The sequence below is a fragment of the Lepidochelys kempii genome, chromosome 6 (assembly GCF_965140285.1).
Source record: "Lepidochelys kempii isolate rLepKem1 chromosome 6, rLepKem1.hap1, whole genome shotgun sequence".
NCBI classification, from domain to species: Eukaryota; Metazoa; Chordata; order Testudines; family Cheloniidae; genus Lepidochelys; species Lepidochelys kempii.
The window spans coordinates 2,864,638-2,888,582 of NC_136385.1; the positions used below are offsets into that span (position 1 = coordinate 2,864,638).

Sequence of the window (23,945 nt, forward strand, 5' to 3'; positions counted from 1 at the left end):
CCCCTATTCAACACTGTGATATGACAATGAAATGTTTTGTACAATACATGCCTTGTGAGGTATCGTTTAAGAAGTCTTGCTCTGCTGAACATGAATATCCTGTTGACTGGTGAGTGCTATCAGGGTAGGTGAAATTATCAAGTGCTGCAATATGTTTGCTCCGGAGATATGTGGTAAGTGTGAAATACCCACAGCCAGCCTCTTGGTGACAACAAAGGTGCAATGAACAAGACACATGTACATGAGGATGGGCCGGACATGTGTTGATGGCCGATCAAGAAGAATCCAGAATCCCAGTGACATCGCCACTTGGTCTCTCTCCTCTCCCATCTCAACATCTTTGGGAAGACAAAGACTTTGAACTGGGGAGATTGGTCCCAGGCTGAGAAGGGAAGCCAGCCTGTGTGCAGAGAACTGTCAACTGCCTGGAACACCCAGTGGGGTGAGAAAAGTTCCTGGATTCAAATCTAAGTTTAATGAGCTTGCACTGTTGAAGAGAATTTCTTGAGCTCTGTACGTTTCTGGGGTGCAAGGCTAGGGAGATTGGCTGGTGTCTGTCTCTGTTTAATTGAAGCCTTCACGCAATTTAGCTGGGTGTAAGAGACAGCCCCGGTTGGAGAGCTAAGGGGACACAGCGGTGCCCCAGTTCAAGGTTCTACCCTGGGGACCCAGTCACATGGGGCAGTACAGAGGCATGGGAAATAAATTGGGGCGGGGCCAGGAGAATTCAGAGTCACGCCCCCTTGGAGGAGGGGCCCAGGAGCAGCGAACACCACGCCCTCTTGGGGGGGGGGTGGCTATGGACGCAGGGTCCCACCCTGCCTGGGAGCACAGAGCCGTACTCCCAGGACTGCAGTGAGAGGGAAGGGGCCCCGGGGATGAGAAAGCCAAGCCCTACAAGTCTAGAGACAGGACATCGGGAGGGAAGGAGCCTCTGGGAAGAGCCCCAGAAAGGGCGAGGAGCTCGAGGGCTTGAGAATCATGCTCCCGTGAGGGTATCGCACGGCCACGCCTCTTCTGTGAGCAGATGGGGCTTGGGACCACACAGGCACCTCCCCTGGGGTTCAGGAAGGGGTAGGGCTTAGGCAGGGAGCTGAGGGCTGAGTGCGAGTCTCCCAATTTCAGGGAAAGGCCCACCCCCAGGTCCAGCCCCCAGCACAGGACTCCTGGGTTCTGGCCCCTGCTTTGAGAGGGGAGTGGGGTCTAGTGGGTTAGAGCAGCGGGGGCAGGGAGCCAGGACTCCTGGGTTCTATCCCCGGCCCTGGGAGGGGAGGAATCACAGCAAGCCCCCAGGCTACAAAAAGAGGGGTTTATTTCATTGCAGCGGCAGGAGGCCGCTTTACAAAAAGGCTTGTGTCGGCGGCTACCACGAGCAGTTCCCCTAACTGCCGTTCAACCCCCTCGGCCCCACAAACCCTTCCAGCTCCCCCACGCCACGCCCAGAAGCGAATCAACCCCTTGCTCTCAGGGATAGCTCCACTTCCCTCCAGCAGAGGGCAGCTCCGCCCCCCCGCAGACTTACACGCATGCGGACCGCGTCTCACCAGCCAGCCACGTCCGATGGGGCGGGGCCTGGGAGCAGAGAGCCACGCCCCCTGGGGAAGGGCGGGGCCAGCACAGCCACGCCCCCTGGGGAAGGGAGGGGCACTGAACCCCATGCTGTCCTCTTTTCATAATCTCCCCAGCCTCCTACCCCTCTGTAAAGGGAGCGGCGGGACAAGGAAAGAAGGCTCTGTGTAGAGGCCCCCCCGCCCCGCTTTGGGGAACAAAAGGAACCCCCCATGGGAGATCAGGAGAGGGAGAGGCCCAGAGGATGAGACAGTCACACCACCTGGAGGGAGTGTCTGATAGCCACGCCTTTAGAGTGAAGGGGGGGAGCCCGGGAGCACAGAGCCTCGCCCCCATGGGGCTCTAGGGGAGCAGACAGCTATGGTCCTGGAGAAAGCGGGGCTTAGGGGCTCAGAGCCATATCCTCTAGGGACTCAGGAGGGGGAGGAGTCCTGGGGCGGGGGGGGGGCATATAGCCATAATCTTCCAGAGGGCTAGTGCCTGGGAGCATAGCCCACACCCCCATGATGGCTGAGGAGGGCAAGGAGCCCAGGGGGGGGGCGGGCAGAGGGCTATGCCCACCTGCGGGGGGTTTACCACACAGAGCCGCCACCCCCCCCCGCAAGGGGGGAGGGGCTCAGGAGGACTGGTGCAGTCCGTCTGGCAGGCAGCCGCCAGGCCCATTGGGGGGGGGGGCGGCCTCGTCGAGGGGTGGGCCGGGGGCGGGGCCGTGGGTACGCAGGTGCTTGCGGAGGTCGGAGGCGCCGAGGAAGGCCTTGCCGCAGCGGGGGCAGGCGTGGGGCCGCACCCCGGAGTGGATGCGCTCGTGTTTGCGCAGGCCGGCGCGGTCGGAGAAGCCCTTGCCGCACTCGGGGCAGGGGAAGGGGCGCAGGCCGGGGTGGAGCCGCTCGTGCTTGCGCAGGTCGTAGGGCGAGGCGAAGGCCTCCCCGCACTCGGCGCAGGTGGGCGCCTCGGGGGCCGCCTCCGGGTGCTCCCCCCGCCGGTGGTGCCGCAGCCCCGCCGCCTCGCCGAAGGCAGCCCCGCAGAGCCGGCAGACGTGGCGGGCCGCGGCCCCCGCGTCTTCCTCCGCCGCCTCCTCCTCCTCCCCGCCGCCCCGCCGCTCGCCGTGGGTCCGCTCGTGCTTGCGGAGGCTGGAGGAGACCACGAAGGTCTTGCCGCAGCGGCCGCACTTGAAGGGCCGCTCGCCCGAGTGTACCCGGTGGTGCTTGGTGAGGCTGGCCCGCTCGGCGAAGCTCTTCCCGCACTCCCCGCACTGGAAGGGCCGCTCGCCCGAATGCACCAGCTGGTGCCGCTTGAGATCCCAGGAGGCCACGAAGGTCTTGTCGCACTGCGGGCACTTGTAGGGGCGCTCGCCGGTGTGGATCCGCTGGTGCATGGCCAGGTCGGCCGGCTGGCGGAAGGCCTTGCTGCACTTGTCGCACTGGTAGGGCTTGACGCCCTGGTGGGCCCGCTGGTGGCGCCGGAAGCTGGAGGGATCCGAGAACATGCGGCCGCACTGCGGGCAGAGGAACGGCTTCTCCCCGGAGTGGGTGCGCTGGTGGCTCTGGTAGGACGAGAGCTGGGTGAAGCCTTTGCCGCACTGGCCGCAGCGGTAGGGTTTCTGCTCCGCGTGGATGCGCTGGTGGCAGGTGAGCGAGGAGGAGCGGGAGAAGGCTTTGCCGCAGTCGGAGCAGAGGAAGGGCTTCTCCCCGGTGTGGCTACGCTCGTGGTTCTTCAGGTCCTTCAGCTCGGCGTAGGTCTTCTGGCAGGCGCCGCACTGGTAGGGGCGCAGGCCGGCGTGGATACGCCGGTGCTTGCGGAAGACCGAGGGGTCGGCGAAGGCTTTGCCACACTCGCCGCAGGTGTAGGGCTTCTCCCCCGTGTGGGCCCGCTGGTGGATCTTCAGCTTGGAGAGCGTGCCGTAGCCCTTGGCGCAGTGGGAGCAGCGGAAGGGCAGGTCGCCCGTGTGCCGGGCCATGTGGACTCGCAGGCACACTGGCTGCATGAAGGCCTTGCCGCACTCCTGGCAGATGAAGGGCTTCTCGCCCGTGTGGCTACGCCCATGGCTACGCAGCTCCGGCGCCGTCTTGTAGGCCTTGGAGCACTGCGGGCACTGGAAGGGGCGCTCGGCCGAGTGGCTCAGCTGGTGTTTGTGCAGCTGCGAGCGGTCAGGGAACTCCTTGGCGCAGCTGGGGCAGGTGTGCTTGGCCGTGGCGGGGCCCCCCCCAGCGTGGCACTTGGCGTGGCGGAGGACCCGCGGCACGCTGGGGAAGGTCTTGCTGCACGCCAGACACTTGTAGCGCCGGCCGCACTTGGCATAGCTGGCAGGCTCTTCTTTCTCCTCCTCTTCCTCCGAGTCGCCCTCCAGCTTCACCACAATGCTCACTTCGGGCTCCTCCATCTTTGCGGGGGTGGGACGGGGGGCTGCTCTCTGAAAAAGAAGGCAGGGGAGGGTTACAAGGAGGGGTCCATGGCGAGATCAATCCCCCGCCCCCTTGGGATACAGTACGATGGCTGGGATGTGCATTAGGGAAAAAATCCCACTGCTCACACCAGTGTGTCCACTGGGCTGCATATAGACTCAACTAGTACTGTATAATCCTGCTCTTACTAGGAGTTCAGCTATTGGGCTGCCTATAGACTAAACTAAAAAGGTATAATCCCACCTCTAGCTGCTCTAGGGCTGCCTGTAGACTAAACCAGCAAAATATAATCCCACCGCTTCCACCAATGGAGCCATACAGGACGGGAAGGAAGGACCAGCCATTAGGACACTACCTGAAGGCTCAGGAGATCTGGATTCAAGACCCTGCTCTGCCACAGATGCCTTGTGTGACCGTGGCTACATCACTTGTTCTCTCTGGGTCTCAGTTTTCCCATTTGTAAAATGAGGTTAATAGCAGTTCCTATGTCCCAGTGGAGTTGTGAGCATAAATATCTACAACACTGAGGTGCTGATATACTACAAAAATGGGAGCCAGATAACTATCTAAAATAGGAAGATACTAAACCAGGAAAGTATAATTCCACCATTGGCCTGCACAGAACGTAGGTTCAGATCCTTATAATCCCATGAGCACCTGCATGTAGAATAGGTCAACAGTTTATCATCCCACTGCTCACACCAACAGGTCAATTGGGAGCACTCCAATGCTGCAGACAAAGGGGACATGGTTACACAGGGGGCTGACCAGGTATTTAACCACTCCCGTGGCTGCGAATCTATTGTGAGGCACTTGTGGGTGCTGAACAAGGGCATGTGTTCAAATGGAGAGCCAGACATTTGTTTTGCCACTCCAAGGAGCGATAGCCTTAAAATCCAAGAAACACCATAGATCTGTTTTTCAAGGTCATCTATTTGCCTTTTCTTTTTCAGTCAAGAACTGTAATGAGGCCACAAAAGGTCTCATTAGTTTTGTAGGACCCACAATATTTCCAGATTTAGCCAACTAGCAGACGGTGCACACATTGACAGGGCACGGTAACAGACAGAGGAGTCTCCTCTCAGCATCCTGGATCCTTTAACTGATGTCCTCTGCAGTTAAACTGAGTTTTAAAGACGCTCTGTCCTAAAGATAAAGCACCAAGGTTTCCTGGGCACAAATCAGTTCCCCAAAGGGCTCAGGGACATTAAAATTAAGAGCTCGGGTCTATTTCCTCTTTGTGGCTTTTTGCCTCTCATCAGCCAGTCCTGCTCATATCAATGGACTCAGCCTTTCCTGTAGACTAAACTAGGAAATAGGTCTGATAACTAGATTCCCAAGCCAGAAGGAACCATTGTGATCATCTAGTCTGTCCTTCTGGATAACACAGGCCAGAGAACATCCCCCAAATAATTCATCCATCCATCCATCTTACTTTAAAAACTGGCAGTGACGGAGAATCCACCATGACCTGTATTAAATTGTTCCAATGGCTAATTACCCTCTCAGTTAAACATGTCCCAACTTCTTTCCAGTCTGAATTTGTCTTCAGCTTCCAGCCATTGGATCACGTGAGACTTCCCTCTCCTAGACTGAAGAGCCTGTTATTAAATATTTGTTCACCATGTAGATACTTGTAGACTAGTTGAGATTCCCTTGTCTATGCATCCCAGGATTGCATTAACTCTCGTGGCTACCGGTTTCAGATTAGCAGCCATGTTAGTCTGTATCCGCAAAAAGAACAGGAGGACTCGTGGCACCTTAGAGACTGACAAATTTATTTGAGCATAAGCTTTCATGAGCTACAGCTCACTTCATCGGCTGCAGCCCACGAAAGCTTATGCTCAAATAAATTTGTCAGTCTCTAAGGTGCCACGAGTCCTCCTGTTCTCTTGGCTACAGCATCACGTTGGGAGCTCCTGTTCCACTGAACGTGACCGCAAAATTTTTTGAGTCACTGCTTCCCTAGAATCCCCCACTCTGTAAGTAAGGTCTGCGTTCTCTGTTCCTAGATGGATCCATTTACATTGAACCGTATCAAAACACGCATGGTTTGCTTGAGCCCGGCTTAGCAAGCGAGCCAGATCGCTCTGTAGCAGTGACGGGGCCTCTTCATGATCTACCACTCCTCTAATTTTGGCGCCAGCTGCAAACTTGATCAGTGATGATTATATGTTTTCTTCCGGGGTCGTCGATAAAAATGTTAAGTAGCATAGGGCCAAGAACCGACCCCTGCGAGACCATATTGGGAACACAACCGCTCGATGATGATTCCCTGTTTACAGTTACATTTGGAGACCTATCAGTTAGCCAGTTTTTAATCCGCTTAATGGGCCGTGTACATTTTATAGCATTCTAGTTTTTTGAATCAAACGTCGTATGATACTATGTCAAATGCCTTACAGAAGTCTAAGGATATTACATCAACTCCATTACCTTTATCAACCAAACTTGTAAACTTATAAAAAAAAAAATCAAAGTTACTTTGACAGGTTCTATTTTCCGTAAATCCCTGGTGATTAATAATATTACACTCCTTTAATTCTTTATTAATCCAGTCACTATCTCGCCCAGGGTAATGTCAGGAGTCTCTGGATCATCCTGGTTACCCTTTTAAAAACTCGGCACTATATTAGCAGTCTTCTGGCACTTTCCCAGGGCTCCAAGACTTACTGAAAAATCAACATATTGAGAATGCAAAGGAAACGCAGACACCAGAGCCCCTTTGCTTTGGTAGCCCTGAGCACGAGGAGCAAACAGGGGGTCAGGAGCACAGATGTCTTTGTTACAATGAGCAGGCAGACATGCAGCAAACATGGGGTCCGGGGCATGAATTGTTTAGTTGCACCGAGGAGCAAAGTTAACCGGGTCCCTTTAGGACCAGGAATTGCAAGGGCTAGGGGGCCAGAAACCTAGGGCAGTTCCGGAGAGCAACAGTTTGCAGGTATTTGCCATTCTAGGGAGTAGCCTCCCCTCTCCCTCCGAGGAATTTTGTGCATTATTTCTTGCTTGGGATTGGGACCTGCCGGGAGGCAAAAAGCAATTGCAAAATGACTGTCTTTAGGACCGGGGCAGGCGAGAGCGGTGCAAAGGGGGTGTGTGGGGGGGTGTCATCCTGCAGAGACAGGGAAAGAACAGCGCAAGGAGACAGAGATGGGCCGCGTTTCTGCGTGGGTTTGCCCGGTTCAACTGCAAAGCAAAATGGCTGTAGCTAGGACCAGGGGAAGGTGGGAAATGCAACCCACAGGGGGCTAGGAGGTAGGACGGGATTGCCAAGGGGAACTCGCCTCTCTTTGTGCATTCGAGCCTGGAGACAAATACCGAGCGGGGCTCGAGTTGCATAGGTTGCAACAGAAGCCAAGCAACGTGGCTCGGGAAGGTGTGTGTGTGTGTGGGGGGGGGGGGGGGTAGAAGAGAGATTTGCAAGGCGAGGCCTGTTGCAAAGGGAAGGGCTCCCTTCCAAAGCAATCATTGCATGGCTCCGCGCTTGCAAAATGGCTGGTTTTAGGACCGAGCGAGGAGACGCCGCCCCAAGGAGGCAATGCAAAGGAGAGAGATGCTGGAAAAGAGTATGCCCCAAAAAAGAGGGGAGGAAGGGGGGGGGTGTTTATTGTCTCCTTCTCCGCACTGAAGGAGAGAGATTTTGCACAAGAAAGTCGTGCAGAGGCGGAGAGGGCTGGCGGCAGGGCGCTGGCTCGGGCGGCTTGCAAAATGGCTCTCTCTAGGACCACGGGAGGAGGCGCCACCCCGCCGGCCGGAGCAGGGTTTGCAGGCAGGCTGCACCAGCGTGCCGCCCCCGGGGGCCCTGCGAGCTGCCCCGGGCTGGCTACCGGGGCTGCTTTGCACCCGGGCTGGCGAGGAGCAAGGCTGGGTTGCAAAATGGCTGGGGCTCGCATCAGGGGAAGAGGCTCTCCCCCTGGAAGGAGGGTGGGGTGGGGTGGGGGGGGCAGTTTGCAAAGGAGATTTGCCCCCTCCCCAGAGCTGGCGTGCATGCACCCCTTAGGAGGGCTTGCAATGGGTTAATCTCTGCCTTACCTGGCGTCTGCCTCGCCTTTGCTGCTGCTCCCCACTCCCTGCTGGAGCGGAATGAGTCAGCCCCTAGGACCCTGAGGGAGGGGAAGACAACAGTGGGGGGAGGAGGGGGGAGAAATGCAAAGTAAAGGAGCCGCTTAAAGGGATATTAACCCCCCCCTCCATAGCCCAGCAGGCCTCCAGCCCCTGGGGGGTGTATTGTCGCCAGGCTGGCGGGGGTTGCTACACCCCAGAGCCTGGGGGTGGGGTGGGGTGGAGGAGGGGGGTTGATGGCAAAGGTAGGAACCTTGCTCCCCGGTGGGCTGTTGGGGGGCGGGAAGAGGTTGGGGGTGGCACCGCAGGAAGTGTGGCGTGCCCTGCACAGCCCGGTGGAAGGGGGTGTGGCCATAGCCGGAAGTGTGGCATGCAGATTATCCAATGGGAAGGGGGGCGGTACAAACTATTTTGTCGGGGGACACCCCCCGCCCCAGAAAGGAGTGGTGGCGGGGGGGGGGGGAGTGAAGGGGGCTGAAGGGAATGCTGCGCAGAGAGGGAGTGGGAGAGAGAGTCCAGGAGTCCTGACTCCCTTCCCCTCCCACAGAGAACCCAGGAGTCCTGGCTCCCAGCTCCCCCTCTAGCCCCCACTCCCCTCCCAGAGCCAGGGAGAGAACCCAGGAGTCCTGGCTCCCAGCTCCCGCCCCCTCGCCTAAAGAACCCAGGAGTCCTGACTCCCCTCTCCTCCCCCAGAGAACCCAGGAGTCCTGGCTCCCAGCCCCCCCCTCTAGCCCCCACTCCCCTCCCAGAGCCAGGGAGAGAACCCAGGAGTCCTGGCTCCCAGCTCCCCCTCTAGCCCCCACTCCCCTCCCAGAGCCAGGGAGAGAACCCAGGAGTCCTGGCTCCCAGCTCCCGCCCCCTCGCCTAAAGAACCCAGGAGTCCTGACTCCCCTCTCCTCCCCCAGAGAACCCAGGAGTCCTGGCTCCCAGCCCCCGCCTCTAGCCCCCACTCCCCTCCCAGAGCCAGGGAGAGAACCCAGGAGTCCTGGCTCCCAGCTCCCGCCCCCTCGCCTAAAGAACCCAGGAGTCCTGACTCCCCTCTCCTCTCCCAGAGAACCCAGGAGTCCTGGCTCCCAGCCCCCCCTCTAGCCCCCACTCCCCTCCCAGAGCCAGGGAGAGAACCCAGGAGTCCTGGCTCCCAGCTCCCCCTCTAGCCCCCACTCCCCTCCCAGAGCCAGGGAGAGAACCCAGGAGTCCTGGCTCCCAGCTCCCGCCCCCTCGCCTAAAGAACCCAGGAGTCCTGACTCCCCTCTCCTCCCCCAGAGAACCCAGGAGTCCTGGCTCCCAGCCCCCACTCCCCTCGCAGAGCCAGGGTGAGAACCCAGGAGTCCTGACATATTGAAGGGGAAGGATTTGACTGTAACATAAAGATGTTGATGGGGGGGGAGGGGTCAGTTTTTCTCTGTGGACCCCGCCCCCAGGGTGACCAAATAGCAGCTGTGAAAAACCGGGACGGGGGGGGGGGGGGGGGACAGGCGCCTACTTAAGAAAAAGTCCCCAAAACAGGGACTGTCCCTTTAAAAACAGGGTCACCCTCTCCCCCCCTCCCCCGAGGGAAGTTGCAGGGATTTGGCCCGGAATGGAGGAGGAGGAGGAGGAGGAGGGGGGGGGCGGGGGCGTAACTTGGCCCCCAGGAGGCGCGTGTGGGGGGGGGACCCCTTTAACGGTGACACCCCCCGGAAGTGCAGCCCCATGGCCGGGGGGCTGGGGGGGGCGGGCTTCCCGGGAAGGCTTTCCAAGCTGCACATTTCCTGTTTCCTAGCAACAAAAGGAAGTATTTGTTGTGCCCTGGGCTGGGTGACTCTTCCAGCCCCGGCCCCCTGGCTGAGGGGGCAGCAGGGCCTGGCGGGGGGGGGGTTTGCAGGCGCCCCCCTGCCCCCCAGCAGCAGGGCCGAGAGGGGGGCTACAGGGGCAGGGCCCTGCTCTCCACGGGGGACGGACCAGAGCCACCCCCACGGGCTGGGAGGCGAGATTTCCACCCCCACGGGGGGGTGGTTGAATGGTCTGGCCCGCCTGGAGACCCCCCCCCCCCCCAGCAGGGAAATCAGCCCCCCAGTGGGCAGGTGTCTCGTCTCTTCCAGGGGGCGGTGGGTCGGGGAGCCCCCACCCCGGCTCGCTCCCAGGACTGGGGGTTCGCCCCGCCTGGGCTCTCCCGCCTCCAGCATCACAAGCCCCTGGGCGCTCCGGTCTCCAGCAGCTCGGGGTTCACACCCCGGGGATGTGTCGCCGGCCTCTCGGACGCCCCTGGATCCAGCCCCTCGGGGCTCAAGCCCCTGTGAGCTTCTGTAGCCAGCCACTCGGGGTACAGCAGCCTTGCACCCTGCGAACTGGGGCTCGGTTCCCTCAGCCGTGAGCGCCTCTCTCCAGTCGCTGTCTGGAGCCAGACTTTTGGGGCTCGGAGCCCCCCTTCCGACCTGTCTCTGGACCCTGCCAGAATCCGGAATTGAAGACTGAACTCCATCAAAAGTCTGTGCCGGTCCCTCCCCTGCGGGATAAGGCACCCCGGGGAGCCCTGTATTTTTGGGGCTCGTCCCTACAAATTTCCTCTCTCTCTTGTACCCTGAAGATCCTGTGTTTGCCTCCACGTCTGGCTGTCACTTGGGTTGTGACTCCCTGCCTGGAAACTGCTTCAACTCTCCTGCTCTTGGCCTGTGTGTTACCTCTGGGATGCTCTATTGGACCCTGGAGGTAAGAGGCTGGCTTTTTGGGATGCTGGGTTGTACTGGGGTTAGTTAGGGCCCCATCTTTATCCTGAAGTCACATGTAGTCTTTTAAAACGCTTTTTCCTGTTGTGCTTATGAAGTGGGTGGAGATGGTTATTCTCGTTTTATGAATGGGTAAACACAGGGACGGGGACTTACACACTCCCTTTGCAGCCCTGGGGATCAGAGCTGGGAACCCAGGGGTCCTGGCTCCCAGCCCCACCCCCTGTTCCAATCCACTAGACCCCACTCTCCTCCCAGAGCTGGGGTTAGAACCCAGAAGTCTTGCTAATTCCATCCTCCCTCCCTCCCTGCAGTTTTAAATTGGACGCAATTGTTTCTCGCCCTTCCTTAGCTAAAAATTGTGTGGAATGGCTGTGTGTCCTGTATGCTGTGGCCCGCCCTAGAAGCAGCTGCATTGCAATGCAGGATGAGTAATCCCCAGGCAGCGTCGCTGTGTGGCTGTTACCCAGCTGACCCTCCCTAGAGGTGGCAGCATCTCCGTGCCAGGTGAATCATCCCTGTGCTGCATCGCTGTGCAGCTGTTCCCCTGCTAGCCCACCCCAGAGGCAGCCACATCTCAGCGCTGAGTGAAATGTATTGTCCCCAAAAGCATATCTCACTGTCTCTTTCTCTACCAAGGTTGTGGAGTGGCCTAATTTACCTGTCTCACTATGAGCACAATCAAGTCATGTTGGAGGCTAGAAACTTTGAAACTCTGTTTTTTAATACTATTAATTTAGGCTTAAATAGAGACTTGGAGTGGCTAAGTCATTATGCAAGGTAGCCTGTTTCCTCTTGTTTTTTCCTACCCCCCCCCCCAGATGTTCTGGTTTAACTTGGATTTTAACTTGAAGAGTGGTCAGTTTGGATGAGCTATTACCAGCAGGAGAGTGAGTTTGTGTGTGTATGGGGGTGGGGGGGATGTGAGAACCTGGATTTATGCAGGAAATAGCCCAGCTTAATTGTCATGCACATTGTGTAAAGAGTTATCACTTTGGATGGGCTATCACCAGCAGGAGAGTGAATTTGTGTGGGGGGGTGGAGGGTGAGAAAACCTGGATTTGTGCTGGAAATCACTTTAGATAAGCTATTACCAGCAGGACAGTGGGGTGGGAATAGGTATTGTTTCATATTCTCTGTGTATATATAAAGCCTGCTGCAGTTTCCACGATATGCATCTGAAGAAGTGAGCTGTAGCTCACGAAAGCTTATGCTCTAATAAATTGGTTAGTCTCTAAGGTGCCACAAGTCCTCCTTTTCTGTTTTTTAAAAGGCTCCCAATTTTAAAGAGCGACTGAATGGAAAACAGCCACCCACCCACACCCGCCCTGAGAGATTGTTGTTCCTTTAGCAATCTCTGGGCCATTGAAGGCAAATGAGTTACACCAGTCACAAATCTTAAAGTTCCCCAACCGATTGCGTGTCCTGCCACCAAAAATTCTTCTCCAGGGCTTCCACTTCTTACGCTTCTTCATCTCAAGCCAGCGATGATATTTGCTCGTGGGGGCAGAAAACATCCATTGTCAATTTTGCCTTGTCCCATAAATCTGTGTGTGTGGCGCTGACCCTTGCTGGAGGGAATTGGGGGCCCCAGCCCGTGGCGTGTGTGTGTTTGTGTTTTCCCACCCTGATGTTTTGTCGATCTTTAAAATGTGGAGCCTGCTACAGCCGGCTGCTGGTGTTCAGAGCCTCAGAAATGGCTTGATGGTGCTCAGAAATATGCCTGGTTGATATTTTTTAGGGGCAAAAGTTTCAAATTAAGTGAGAATTAATTGCATGTTTTTTCTGTGGTGTGTCAGTTACATTTAGCACTTTATTTACCTTGTTACAGGTGGCAAAATGGAGTCATGCACTTTTCTAATTATTATAATTAAGCCAGTGTACTTTAAGTTATCCTTGCCCTAATCAAGGATAAGACACTTATTACAGGTGTTAGCCTTACTAAACATGAGTTGGTATCTGTTCTCCCCATTTAGAGATGGGGAAACTGAGGCACAGAGAAGGGAAATGTGTGTCTTTTTACTTACTCTGTGTCTTTTTGGCAGAGCAGGGTATAGAACTCAGGTGAACCCACCCTCCTCTAACCACTAGAGCCGCGGTTCTCAACCAGGGTTCCCCTGGGGGGGCCACGTGCAGGTTTCAGGGGCTCCACTAAGCAGGGCCAGTATTAAACTCCCTGGGTCCCAGGGCAGAAAGCCGAAGCCCCGCCACCCCGAGCCCTGCCACCCAGGGCTGAAGCTGAAGCCTGAGCAACGTTGCTTCACGAGGCCCTCTGTGGCGTGGGGCCCCGGGCAATTGCCCTGCTTGCTACTCCCTAACACTGGCCCTGGCTTTTATATGCAGCAAACCAGTTGTGGCACAGGTGAGCTGTGGAGTTTTTATAGCAAGTTGGGGGTGGGGGGGGGGGTCTCAGAGAGAGAAAGTTTGAGACCCCCCTGCACTAGAGTCCCGTCCCCTCTCTGAGCCCGTGACGGAACCCAGGAGTCCTGACTCCCAGCCACCTCTCCCATGCACTCTAACCCACTAGACCCCGCCCCTCTCCCAGAGCTGGGACCAGAACACTGGAATCCTGGTTCCTTTTGCGAGAGAACTGAGTGTTCGTGACTGTGAGGGGGTGTAGCTCCCTGTCCTGGGCACACACAGTTCTGCCAGTGCCCCTCAGTCTCGTTCCACAGACCCCTGCAATCCCAGCCCTGGGCTCCCCCGACCCCCAGCTCCGCTAGTGCCCCTCAATCCAGACCCGCAAGCCCAGGCCTTTCTTAAACCAAGTACTCCTCCAAAACATGACACAAGCGAGGAAGCCGGGGAAGGAGGCCTGCTGACCACATTTCATTTGTAACCTGCGCTCAGCTTGGAGCTAGTCAGCGGAGGGGACAGCTTAGTTCCTTTGCGTCCCCGACAGAGCTGTCTGTGACTGGTGTTCTGGCAGGCAGGCCAGCTTCGTTTTCCCTTCTCAGACACAATGAGACATCAGATGTTTGTCTTCAGCTTTCTTACATGCTGTTTTATTTAGAACAGGACTCCTGGGTTCTATCTCCAACCCTACTCCCCTCCCAGGGCTGAGTAGGTTAGAGCCGGGTGGGGGCAGGGTGCCAGGACGCCTGGGTTCTATCCGTGGCTCTGCTGTGTGGCGTTTGCTGTCCAATATCCTTCCACCCGCCAGGCTATCAAACAGCGTAGCCCAGGGTAACCCCGTCTGGTCTTTGTTTTTGCGCCTCCTTGGGCTTAGTTCCCCTGGTCTGGAGAGGATGAAGCCATGGGTCCGGTAGCAGCCAGGCGTGAGGCTTGGATATGGGCACTCATCTGGCGGCATTTTAACCCCCCTTCCCTTGCTTGTGTCCCTGCAGCTGCCGCCTTGGGATGCCGTAAGGAGCCGGAGGAGGAGGAGGAAGAAGCAGCAGGAGGGGATGCAGGCTCGTTGCACCGGAAACGGAGCTCTCCGGGCCACCGGTCCGGCCCCGTGAAGCGGGCGGAGACAGTGCCCTCCCGCCGTCCGATGTGAGCGATGGAAGAGCCCGACTGCGAGCCGAGCCAGCCGCAGCGGGAGGAGCGGCCGTTCAAATGCGGGCAGTGTCAGCGTAGCTACCGCCATGCCGGCAGCCTGGTCAACCACCGGCGCACCCACGAGGTGGGACTCTTCACCTGCCTGCTGTGCGGCAAGGAGTTCTCGAACCCCATGGCCCTGAAGAATCACCTCCGCATCCATACCGAGGAGAGGCGCCACCGGTGCCCGGACTGCGGCCGCAGCTTCCGCGTCGCCTCCCAGCTGGCCAGCCATCGCCATTCGGCCCACGCCAGCCGCGGCCAGAAGGGAGAGGAGGACGGGGAGAACAACTTCCAGCAAGGGCAGGACTCCTCGTCATCGGATGCCGACGTCTTCCCCGCGCTAGAGGGCGGCGGCGCCGGGACGTTGCTGAGCAACCTGGAGAAATACATTGCCGAATCGGTGGTGCCGGCTGATTTCTCCCAGCTGGAGTTCCCTGGCAAAGCGGAGGAAGGCCAGGAGGCCCCCGGCCTGCCGGCAGAGGAGCGGCGCTATAAATGCAACCAGTGCGATAAGGCCTACAAGCATGCGGGCAGCCTCACTAACCACAAGCAGAGCCACACGCTGGGCGTCTACCAGTGCGCCGTCTGCTTCAAGGAGTTCTCCAACCTCATGGCGCTCAAGAACCACTCCCGGCTGCACTCGGAGTACCGCCCCTACAAGTGCCCATTGTGCTGTAAGGCTTTCCGCCTGCCCAGCGAGCTGCTGAGCCACCAGAAGGCCCACGAGAAAGCCCGGTGGGCTGGGAGAGCCCCCTCGGAGGGCTCGGAACACAGCGTCTCAGAGGAGGACTCCATTGAGACTTCGGCCAAGCTGGATATCTACCAGCCGCTGGCGGCCGCCTTCGGAGAGGGCGCCCCCTGCAGTTTGAAGGATGGGGCGAAGGCTGGGGGCGGGGACCGGGGCAGTCCAGATGGGGAGCTGTGCGTGAGGTGCGGGGGAAACTTCGCCGATGAGGAAGAGCTGAGGAACCACAGCTGCCTCTACCCAGAGGAGGAGGAAGAGGAGAAAGAGGATGGGGGTGGCTTGGCCCAACCCACGACGGATTCAGAAGGGGCCTGGGAAGCCAGCAGTAAGGACGGAGACCAAGCGCGGCCCTACCAGTGCGGGGAGTGTGGCCGGACCTACCGCCATGCCGGCAGCCTCATCAACCACAAGAAAAGCCACCAGACGGGTGTCTACAGCTGCAACTTCTGCTGCAAGCAGCTCTTCAACCTGGCGGCCCTTAAGAACCACCTGCGGATACACCTCAAATCTAAGCCGGCCTCCCGGCCCAGCCTCCGGTACTCCTGCCCCCCAGCGCCTGAAGAGGCTGCTTGCCACCTCGACCAGAGCCCCGCTGAGCCAGCCGGCGGGGAGAGGGCCACAGAGCTGCCAGGCCGCGGGGAAGCGGATGGAGGAGATGCTCTCAAAGAGGAGGAGGCTGGTTGCATGGAGGAGGAAGAGGATGGGGCATTAGAGGAGCGGCCTTACCGCTGCGGGGAGTGCGGCCGGACCTACCGGCACCGGGGCAGCCTGGTCAACCACCGGCACACCCACCGGACAGGCGTCTACCAGTGCTCCCTGTGCCCGAAGCAGTACTCCAACCTGATGGCCCTACGCAACCACGTCCGCATGCATTTTCGAGCGTCGCGGGGCAAGGAGCGGGGGAACTACCCATGTGCCAGCTGCGGAGAGAGCTTTGAGGGGGAGGCAGAATTCCAGTGGCACCAGCTGCGCCACGCGCCTGGGGACACCGCCCCCTGCCCCAAGGAGGGGAAGGAGGAGGAGGAACCAGGCAGCATCCGCACGCAGGAGGCAGCCCTGCTGCAGGCCATCAAGCGAGATGTGGAGGAGTTGGAGGCGGTGGGGCCTGGGCCAGGGATGTCTCACATATGTGGCTGCTGCGGGATGACCTTTCACGACCTGGCCAGTTTGCAGAGCCACGCCCTGGTGCATGGCGATGGGGAGCCTTGCACGGGAGAAGGCGAGGTGGAGCCGCCAGGCAGACGGGTGTACAGTTGCGAGCTCTGCGGCAAGTCCTACCGCCACTCGGGCAGCCTGATCAACCACAAACAGACGCACCAGACGGGGGATTTTGAGTGCTCGCTCTGTGCCAAACGCTTCTCCAACGTGGCTGCCTTCAAGAGCCACTTACGTGGCCACCAGAAGCCGAGGAGGGGCCGAGCGGGGCTGGAGGAGGAAGAGGAAGGGGGCGTGGCGGAGGCGGAGCCCAGAGATGCCCCTGATGGGACGATGCAGCCGGAGGGAAGTGGAGATGTTGGGCATGGTGGCCCGGAGAGTACCCGGGTTGGAGAGGAGGGGGCGCTGAGCGAGGAGGAGCCCCAGCGGAGCTACAATCTGCGGGGAGGCAGTGCGGTGAACGGGTGGCAACAGCTGAAAGAGGAGGAGGAGGCCGAAGCGTCACCACCCGGCAGCCCCAACTCTGAGCCCTACCCAGGCGAAATCCTCGACCACAAGAACAGCCAGCAGCTGGGCATATACCAGTGCTCCCTGTGCCCAAAGGAATACTCAGACCTGGAGGCACTGAAGAGCCACTTCCGCGGCCATGCCACAGCCCAGCAGCCGGGTGCCAGTGCCGAGGAACGTCCCTTCCTTTGCAGCCTCTGCGGCATGATCTTCCCAGGTGAGACGGACCTGCAGCGCCACCACGGCCTGGCTCACGGCGGGGATGGGGAGCCACAGGAAGGCAGCTTGGAGGCTGACGAGGCTGCGGCTTTCCCCGGGCTCCAGCAGGAGGGGGAGGAGCGGCCAGATGAGCGCGACGGGGAGGAAGAAATGCTCCTCTCCCACATCTGTGGCTACTGTGGGCAGACGTTCGATGACATGGCAAGCCTCGAAGAGCACAGCCTGGGCCACCGGGAGGAGAAGGAAGCGGCGTTGGCTGACACCACCATCCAGCTGCGGCTGGGACCGCGTCTGGAGCTGCCGGAGGAGCAGAAAACCGGTGTGACGCCCCCAGACAGCCGTCCCTATGCCTGTGGGCAGTGCGGGAAAACTTACCGGCACGGTGGCAGCCTGGTCAACCACAAGAAGACCCACCAGGTGGGAGATTACCAGTGTGGCGTCTGCTCTCGGCAGTACCCCAACCTGTCCGCCTACCGCAACCATCTCCGTAATCACCCCAAGTGTAAGCTGAATGACAGCCGGCCGGCCGGCAATGGGAACAGTGCAGGGAAGGAGCCGGTGCTCCCGCACGGCAGGGAGGGAGGAGAGGCAGCCGCGGCCCCAGCTCCCGGAAAACGGGACCCAGGTGGCAGCGATGCCGAGGAGGGCAAGCTGCACGTGTGTGATGTCTGTGGGGAGCTGTGCAAGGGCGCGGCGGGGCTGGAGGCACACTGTGCCACCCAGCACCCGGAGGAGGAGGAAGAGCTGGTCCGTGCTGCCAAGGAGGAAGATGAGGAGGGTGGCAGCGGGGAGGAAGGCGCCACGTCGGAGCGCCCCTTCTGCTGCGAGCAGTGTGGCCGAAGCTACAAGCACGCGGGCAGCCTGATCAACCACAAGCAGACCCACAAGACGGGCCTCTTCCGCTGCGCCATCTGCCAGAAGCTGTTCTACAACCTCATGGCCTTGAAGAACCACAACCGCATCCACTTCGAGACCAAGCGCTACAGGTGCACCCAGTGCCCCAAGGCCTTCCGCCTTCAGAAGCAGCTGGCCAGCCACCAGCGTGTCCACCGCGAGAGGAGACCGCCACTGCTCTCCTCGTCCTCCAGGAAGTTGGCTCACGCCAAGAGAGCAGGCAAGGCCCACGCCGACGGTGGCAGGGTCTCGGAGCCGCCCAGGGCCCCCAAGAAGGACCCCGAGGAGCGGCCGTACCGGTGTGAGCAATGTGGGCGGACCTACCGCCATGCCGGCAGCCTTCTCAACCACCGCAAGAGCCACAAGACGGGTCATTACTGCTGCCCCGTCTGCCCCCGGGCCTACCCTAACCTCATGGCCCTCAAGAACCACCAGCGCATCCACTTCGAGGTCAAGCGCCACCGCTGCCCCGACTGCGGCAAAGCCTTCAAATGGCAGAGACAGCTGGTGAGGCACCAGCTGATCCATGCCCAGCGCTGGCCTCGTCCCGGCTGCAGGAGCTCCCCCGCCCGCCCCCTACTAGAGGGCAGCACCCTTGTCCGGAGCAAGACGGCACGAGAATGGCGGGCCGCCCGGAGGGAGCAGGGCGGCAGCCATGTTGACGCCTCAGGTGGCCACGGGGACGGTGGCCATCTTGGCACTACCTCAGGTGGCCATGTTAGTGGTACCTCAGGCCCTCATGTTGACAGCAGCCATGTGGGCAGTGCCTCAATTGGTGCCTCAGGTGGCCATGTTGTTGGTGGCGCCTCAGGCGGCCATGGTGATAGCCGCCATGTTGGCAGTACCTCAGGCAGCCATGTGGGCAGCGCCTCAATTGGCGCCTCAGGCGACCGTGTTGACACGGGCACCCAAACCCCAGTGGGCGTCAGTTCGGCGCCCCTTGGCCCTTTCCAGTGCCCGGTCTGCCCCAAGCAATTTCCCACCCCATCAGCCCTCAAGAACCACGGCCGGGTCCACACTAAGAAGCGTTTCGAGTGCTCGGAGTGCGGCAAGGCCTACCGGGCCTCTCGGGACTTGGTCCAACACCTGTGGCGGCACCAGGCGGAGGCAGAGGCTGGCGCCGCTCCTGGCACCAATGGCCTGGTGGACCAGCGCCCCTACAAGTGCGACCGTTGCGAGCGGACGTACCGCCACGCTGGCAGCCTCCTCCACCACAAGAAGGTCCACACCACCGGTCTCTACCACTGCCCCGCCTGCCTCAAGGAGTTCCACAACCTCTTGGCCCTTACCTACCACCTCCGCACCCACTCGGACAAGAAAGGCCGCTGCTGCCCGGACTGCGGCCAGGCCTTCCGGACTTCCAGCCGCTTAGCCAGCCACGCCAAGGCCTGCCACGGCCAGGCCGGCCGCGCCAAACCCGGCCACGCTGCCACAGGAGGGGCCCAGGGGCCTGAGGCAGGCCCCTGCCAGGACACAGGGGTGGATGGCAATGCCACTGTCACCATGGGGCAAGTTAGCTGAGGGTCGTGCGAATGTGTGGGTGGGGGGGATGAGAGGGGATGGAGAGATGGAGGCGGGGGAGTCAATGTCGATCATTATCCTAGCACCAAATCGTTAGGGAGGGGAGGAATTTTCAGAGGCACAAACGGGGACGGGCAGGAGAGGCGCCCAGTTGCGGGGGAGGCAGTTTGTGGGTGGCATGGACCAATTAGTGAGGGAGGTTTTGGGGTGGATCCCAGTTCTCCAATGGATGGGGAAGGGGAAGCGGTGTTGGTTTGATTCTCTGCTGCCTTTTTGTGCCTCTGAGAACTTTCCCCTTAACCCTATTTTACCTTGTTTTGGCCCCCAATTCAGGAGAGATCTTAAGCACCCGCTTAACTCTAAGCACGTGCTTAAATCCAATTGATTTCAATCAAGTTTTCAATCAGCTTGGCTGTAATTCTCAACGGATTCCACTGAAATTCGTTCAGATGACGCTCCAGTGATCTCCTGCACAGGAGCCTGAACGTTGTGGTTTAAAAAAAAAAAAGCAACACAAAACATTGGTGCCATGGTTTTATTTTGGTTTGGTTTGGTTTTTCGACGTCTGTAGAATTTAATTTTCTGGTTTGTTTTGACCAATTCCCAGCTTCTTTTTAAATGGTGTCTGTTATTGGAGAAGAAGGAGGACATTTTAAAAATTGCTTTCGTGTGGGGAAAAAAAAAAATTTGCCCCTAAAAATTGACACACGTGGAAAAAAATAGTCTAATTTTTTTTCCTCCCCCCCCCCAAATTGGCCAAGATGTCCCCTGCAAAAAGTCCAAATATCTTTAATTTAAAATATCTGTAATTTAATTTTTTTTTTAAATAGACACCTTTTGTCTGAGACTTTTGGTTGTGTTTTTTTGGAAGAGGGAGAGATTTATTTATTTTTTTAAAATTTCCTCCTCAATCAACAAAAGTTGGTCTTAAAAAAACAAAAAAACCCTTTTTTTAAAAAAAAAAGAAAGAAACTCATAAGAAGACACACTTTTTGTACTGAGAGCAAATTGTCTTAATTATAACAATTTTCCTCCCAAAACAAACAAACTTGTCTTGTTTTTGAAAGAGAACTAAGTTTCCGTTTAAGGAGAATACAAATTTTAAACTGTTTTTTTTTTTTTTTTTCCTGAGAAGAATCAAATCTGAATTTTAAACCAACTTTTCGTTTGTGAACAACACACATTTGCTTTCAAAATTCCTTTGAAACAATTTGCTTAAAGACTCCTTTTATGGGGGGGAGGAAATAAAAAAAAAAATGACCAGTCTTTCAAGAGAGAGAAACGTTGGGGTGTTTTCAACTGAGGTATTGAATTGTCATCGTAGAAAAATTTCCTCCTTCATAGGTTGGGATAAAATATAGTTATACCTCCCAGAAATCGTTATTATTGTGCTACTGATCCAAGATGTATGAATATTTTTTATTGTTCTATGGTGCAGAATATGTAAGTGTATTGCAGAAATCCTGATGGTACGCAGATCTCTCACACAAAGCAGTCTTCTCTTTTAGAAACTCCAACACTTAAATTTTTCCTGTATTTGTCTCGGTACGTGGAACGGTTTTAAAAGAAGATTCTATTCCCCCACTCCAACTACAAAACCAAACTCCCAGCTGCCTCCACTTTAACCCGTTCGACTCCCCTCCCAGAGCTGGGCCTAGAACCCAGGAGTCCTGACTCCTAGCCCCTGTCCATCCCCCGCTCTAATCATTAGTCCCTGCTCCTCTCCTGGAACCGTGTTCATATTGAAATGGCTATCGCTTGTTCTTCCCCCAGCTGTAATTTGGTGGCTCTTCTGTGTCGAATAAAAACCAATAAATCTGGGGGTTTCCTGCCCCCTTACATTCAGCTCTGTTATTTGTAAGTGACTTTCGCTTTGGAGCTAAGTTTGAGCTCCCTGCAGCGCTGATCTCTGGGTTCTATCCTAGCTTCGCCACAGACTAATCTTAGACCCCGACTGGAGACTGCCCTGACTCAGTTTCCCCAGCTCTTTAGCTACCTCCCTCCTGGTGGAGTAAAGCTTTTTAAGTAGCTCGCTTGATTGATCTGTATCTGTACAGCACCTTGCACGGTGGTCCTGGTGCACAACTGGGCTTCTTGGTGCCATAGTTATAGAAATAATGGCCAGGCAGCATGCGGTAGACTCACTTCTGCCCCCTCGTGTGCTGGTGTGCTGGAAAGCAGTTTCCACCCTATAGAACGAGACACAGATTGTTTCCTGGTGATTATTTTAAAATGTTGTTGCTTCCTAGGAGAACCGAGCCTGGATTTGGGCCTCTGAATCTCAGACGTCTTTCAAAACTTCTGCCGTCAATGATAAAAACGGGTGTCCTTTACCCCCAGCCTCTAACAAGAAGTGGAGACCAAGTACTGCCCCTGCTAGCCCTTTATTGAGCCTTTCCACCCACTCACCAGCTGGCCCTGGGATTCTCATTAATTTTTTCCTCCCAACCGTCTGCCTCAAGAGAGGGCTAGTTTGATGCCCCCATGCATCTGTGTGATCTGTGATACGCTTATAAATTCGGCAAAGCCCTGGTGCTTGTTTTATAAACAAGCATCTAGGCTTCCTGTGCTCACGCGCGCTCTCTCTCTCTCTCTCTCTCTTTTGTTTTTCGTTTTGAAATACAGCCCAGCCCACACGATAGCAACGATATTTGCTCTCTGGACCCTAGCTGAGATTTCTCATTGCAAGGCAGGTCTTATAAAGGTGGCATTAAGTTTCTTAGGGTCTTGTCTAAACACAAAAAATAATTTTTATATTCCGTCCCTGTTTAAAATTTTAGAAGGAAGCTAAATTTGTCTGTTTTTCATTTTTCCTGAGGGCTGAGGGGGTTAATTTTCTGCTGAAAATTCAATTTTTTTGGCAGAAGTTCTATTTTTTTTGTAAAAGCTGAAATCTGAATAGTTTTGATTTAGAAATGCTTCTGCAGTGCCTTGTGGGAAGTGTAGTTCAAATGCCTCCTCTTCCTTTCATAGGCTGGGTTTCCTGATCAGTCTATATTTCCCATGATGCACCATGGCATGCCTCTTGAGTTGCTGCAGTGTATCATGGGAATTGAAGTTTGATTACTTCATGCTCTCCATTCTCCTGGCACGCTGCACTCGCTAGTTGGATTATATCTCCCGTGATGGAACATCTCTCTCCAAGATGGGAGAACATGGTGCATCATGGGAGATGTCAGCCACTCATGGAATGGGGCCTCCAGAAGCAAACGAGAGCATGAAACACCTGAGCTATACCTCTCCTGTCTGGGAGAGGGGAAGCAGTGCATCATGGGAAAGGTAGTCTGACTGAGCAGCCTGCCCCAGTGAGGAGAACAGGGACAGGAGGTAATGGACCTATGCCTCCCATGGGGCAGTGCTGGCTCTCTCCAAATGGCAATATTTCAATTAACAGCCACTCTTTTTTTGACAACAAATTGAAAATTTCCGGAGAACACTGATCCTTTTTTCTAAAACCCCAGTTTTCCACCAAAAAAAACCCGTACAGATGAAAAGTTTTCACCTGATGTAGTTAAAACAGGAGTGGCCCCAGCCTGGATGAAGTTGTACTGACATAAAGATGCTTCTCCCAGTGTAGCTATTCTCATACAGGAAGGGCATTAAGCTATACCAATATAAGACATATTTATACCAGTGTAACTGGCTCCATGCTTGATTGTCCTCTTGGAACTATATCAGGGAAGAAATCACCCCCTGACTGCCATAGTAATACCAGGACAAAATTTGTGTGTAGACCTAAAACTGGGGTAGCTGTTGTAGCTGGACAAACAGCCCCTCTTAACCGGAACCCTTACCATTCTTTGACCATTGCTTGATCAGAGCGGCTACTAAAAATGTTTCTGTAGAGGGGATGAGAGGTTTAGGACACAGGGACCTCAGTCTAGCTAGCTCTCCTTAGCTAAGTTTATCTGATCTAGTGGGGAAGGGGAGTTTTCCCTTTAAAAAGTCTTCTGGCCTCTGAGCGCAGAGGTGGGTCTACGGCTCAAGTTGCTATCGAGTGCGTTGGACTTTTATTTCCAGCCGATCATTAGTGAAATTCGGGGATAAAGTTTGTATAAGAAGAAAATGTTGGTTAGACTTTTGTGTGCAGGCGGGGGTGGCATAGGGAAATGCGTTGTATTTAAGATGTTTTGTTTTTTATTAATTAACTAAAAATCTCACCGAGAAAAAACTCGACCCAACTCCGGCCAGATTGTGATTTGTTGTTATGTAGAGTATGAACCCCGGGGGCTCCTGAAAGCTGCCGGACCTTTGTCTCCGTGCGATGGTGGAAGCGTTTTGGTTTAGTTCCATGGGCGACCTTTGTACCAGTGTAATAATACCTAGCGCTCCCAACTCACTTTGCGGAGGAGGTCGGTGGTATTATCCCCATTTTGCAGAAGGGTAAACTGAGGCTGACATGTCCCAGCAGGCCACTGGTGGAACTGGGAATAGAATCCACATCTGTGTCGGTAGAGTGCTCCAACCATTAGACCTCCCCGTTGTACCTATATAAACACACCTGTAGCAATCTCTGCCTGTTTAAAAATCACGAGTTTTTTTTTTATTTAAGAAAAAACAGAACAGTGAAGGCGGGGATCCTCTTTATGTGCCTTGGGGGGTCATTGTTTTGCCCCA

At 56.4% G+C, this 23,945-nt stretch overlaps 2 protein-coding genes across 5 annotated transcripts; one reads left to right on the forward strand and one right to left on the reverse strand.

Moving 5' to 3' along the window:
• Nucleotides 1-1,295: 1,295 nt before the first annotated feature.
• Nucleotides 1,296-8,256, reverse strand: ZNF668 (zinc finger protein 668). 3 transcript variants are annotated; one of them, XM_073346552.2, is made up of 3 exons: nt 8,007-8,256; nt 4,629-4,701; nt 1,296-3,979 (listed from the first exon to the last, which is right to left on the reverse strand). In XM_073346552.2, exons 2-3 carry the CDS (start codon nt 4,632-4,634, stop codon nt 2,186-2,188), a joined length of 1,800 nt encoding a protein of 599 aa, XP_073202653.1. In that variant the 5' UTR covers nt 4,635-4,701; nt 8,007-8,256; the 3' UTR covers nt 1,296-2,185. The 3 variants fall into 3 exon arrangements, with proteins under 3 accessions (XP_073202653.1, XP_073202654.1, XP_073202655.1); XM_073346553.2 differs by lacking the exon at nt 4,629-4,701 and having other exon boundaries at nt 8,007-8,255; XM_073346554.2 differs by lacking the exons at nt 4,629-4,701; nt 8,007-8,256 and adding an exon at nt 5,473-5,701.
• Nucleotides 6,871-23,509, forward strand: ZNF646 (zinc finger protein 646). 2 transcript variants are annotated; one of them, XM_073346550.2, is made up of 3 exons: nt 6,871-6,915; nt 10,603-10,724; nt 14,089-23,509. In XM_073346550.2, the coding sequence occupies exon 3, from the start codon at nt 14,247-14,249 to the stop codon at nt 19,326-19,328; it is 5,082 nt and encodes a 1,693-aa protein (XP_073202651.2). In that variant the 5' UTR covers nt 6,871-6,915; nt 10,603-10,724; nt 14,089-14,246; the 3' UTR covers nt 19,329-23,509. The 2 variants fall into 2 exon arrangements, with proteins under 2 accessions (XP_073202651.2, XP_073202652.2); XM_073346551.2 differs by lacking the exon at nt 6,871-6,915 and adding an exon at nt 7,060-7,350.
• Nucleotides 23,510-23,945: the final 436 nt, after the last annotated feature.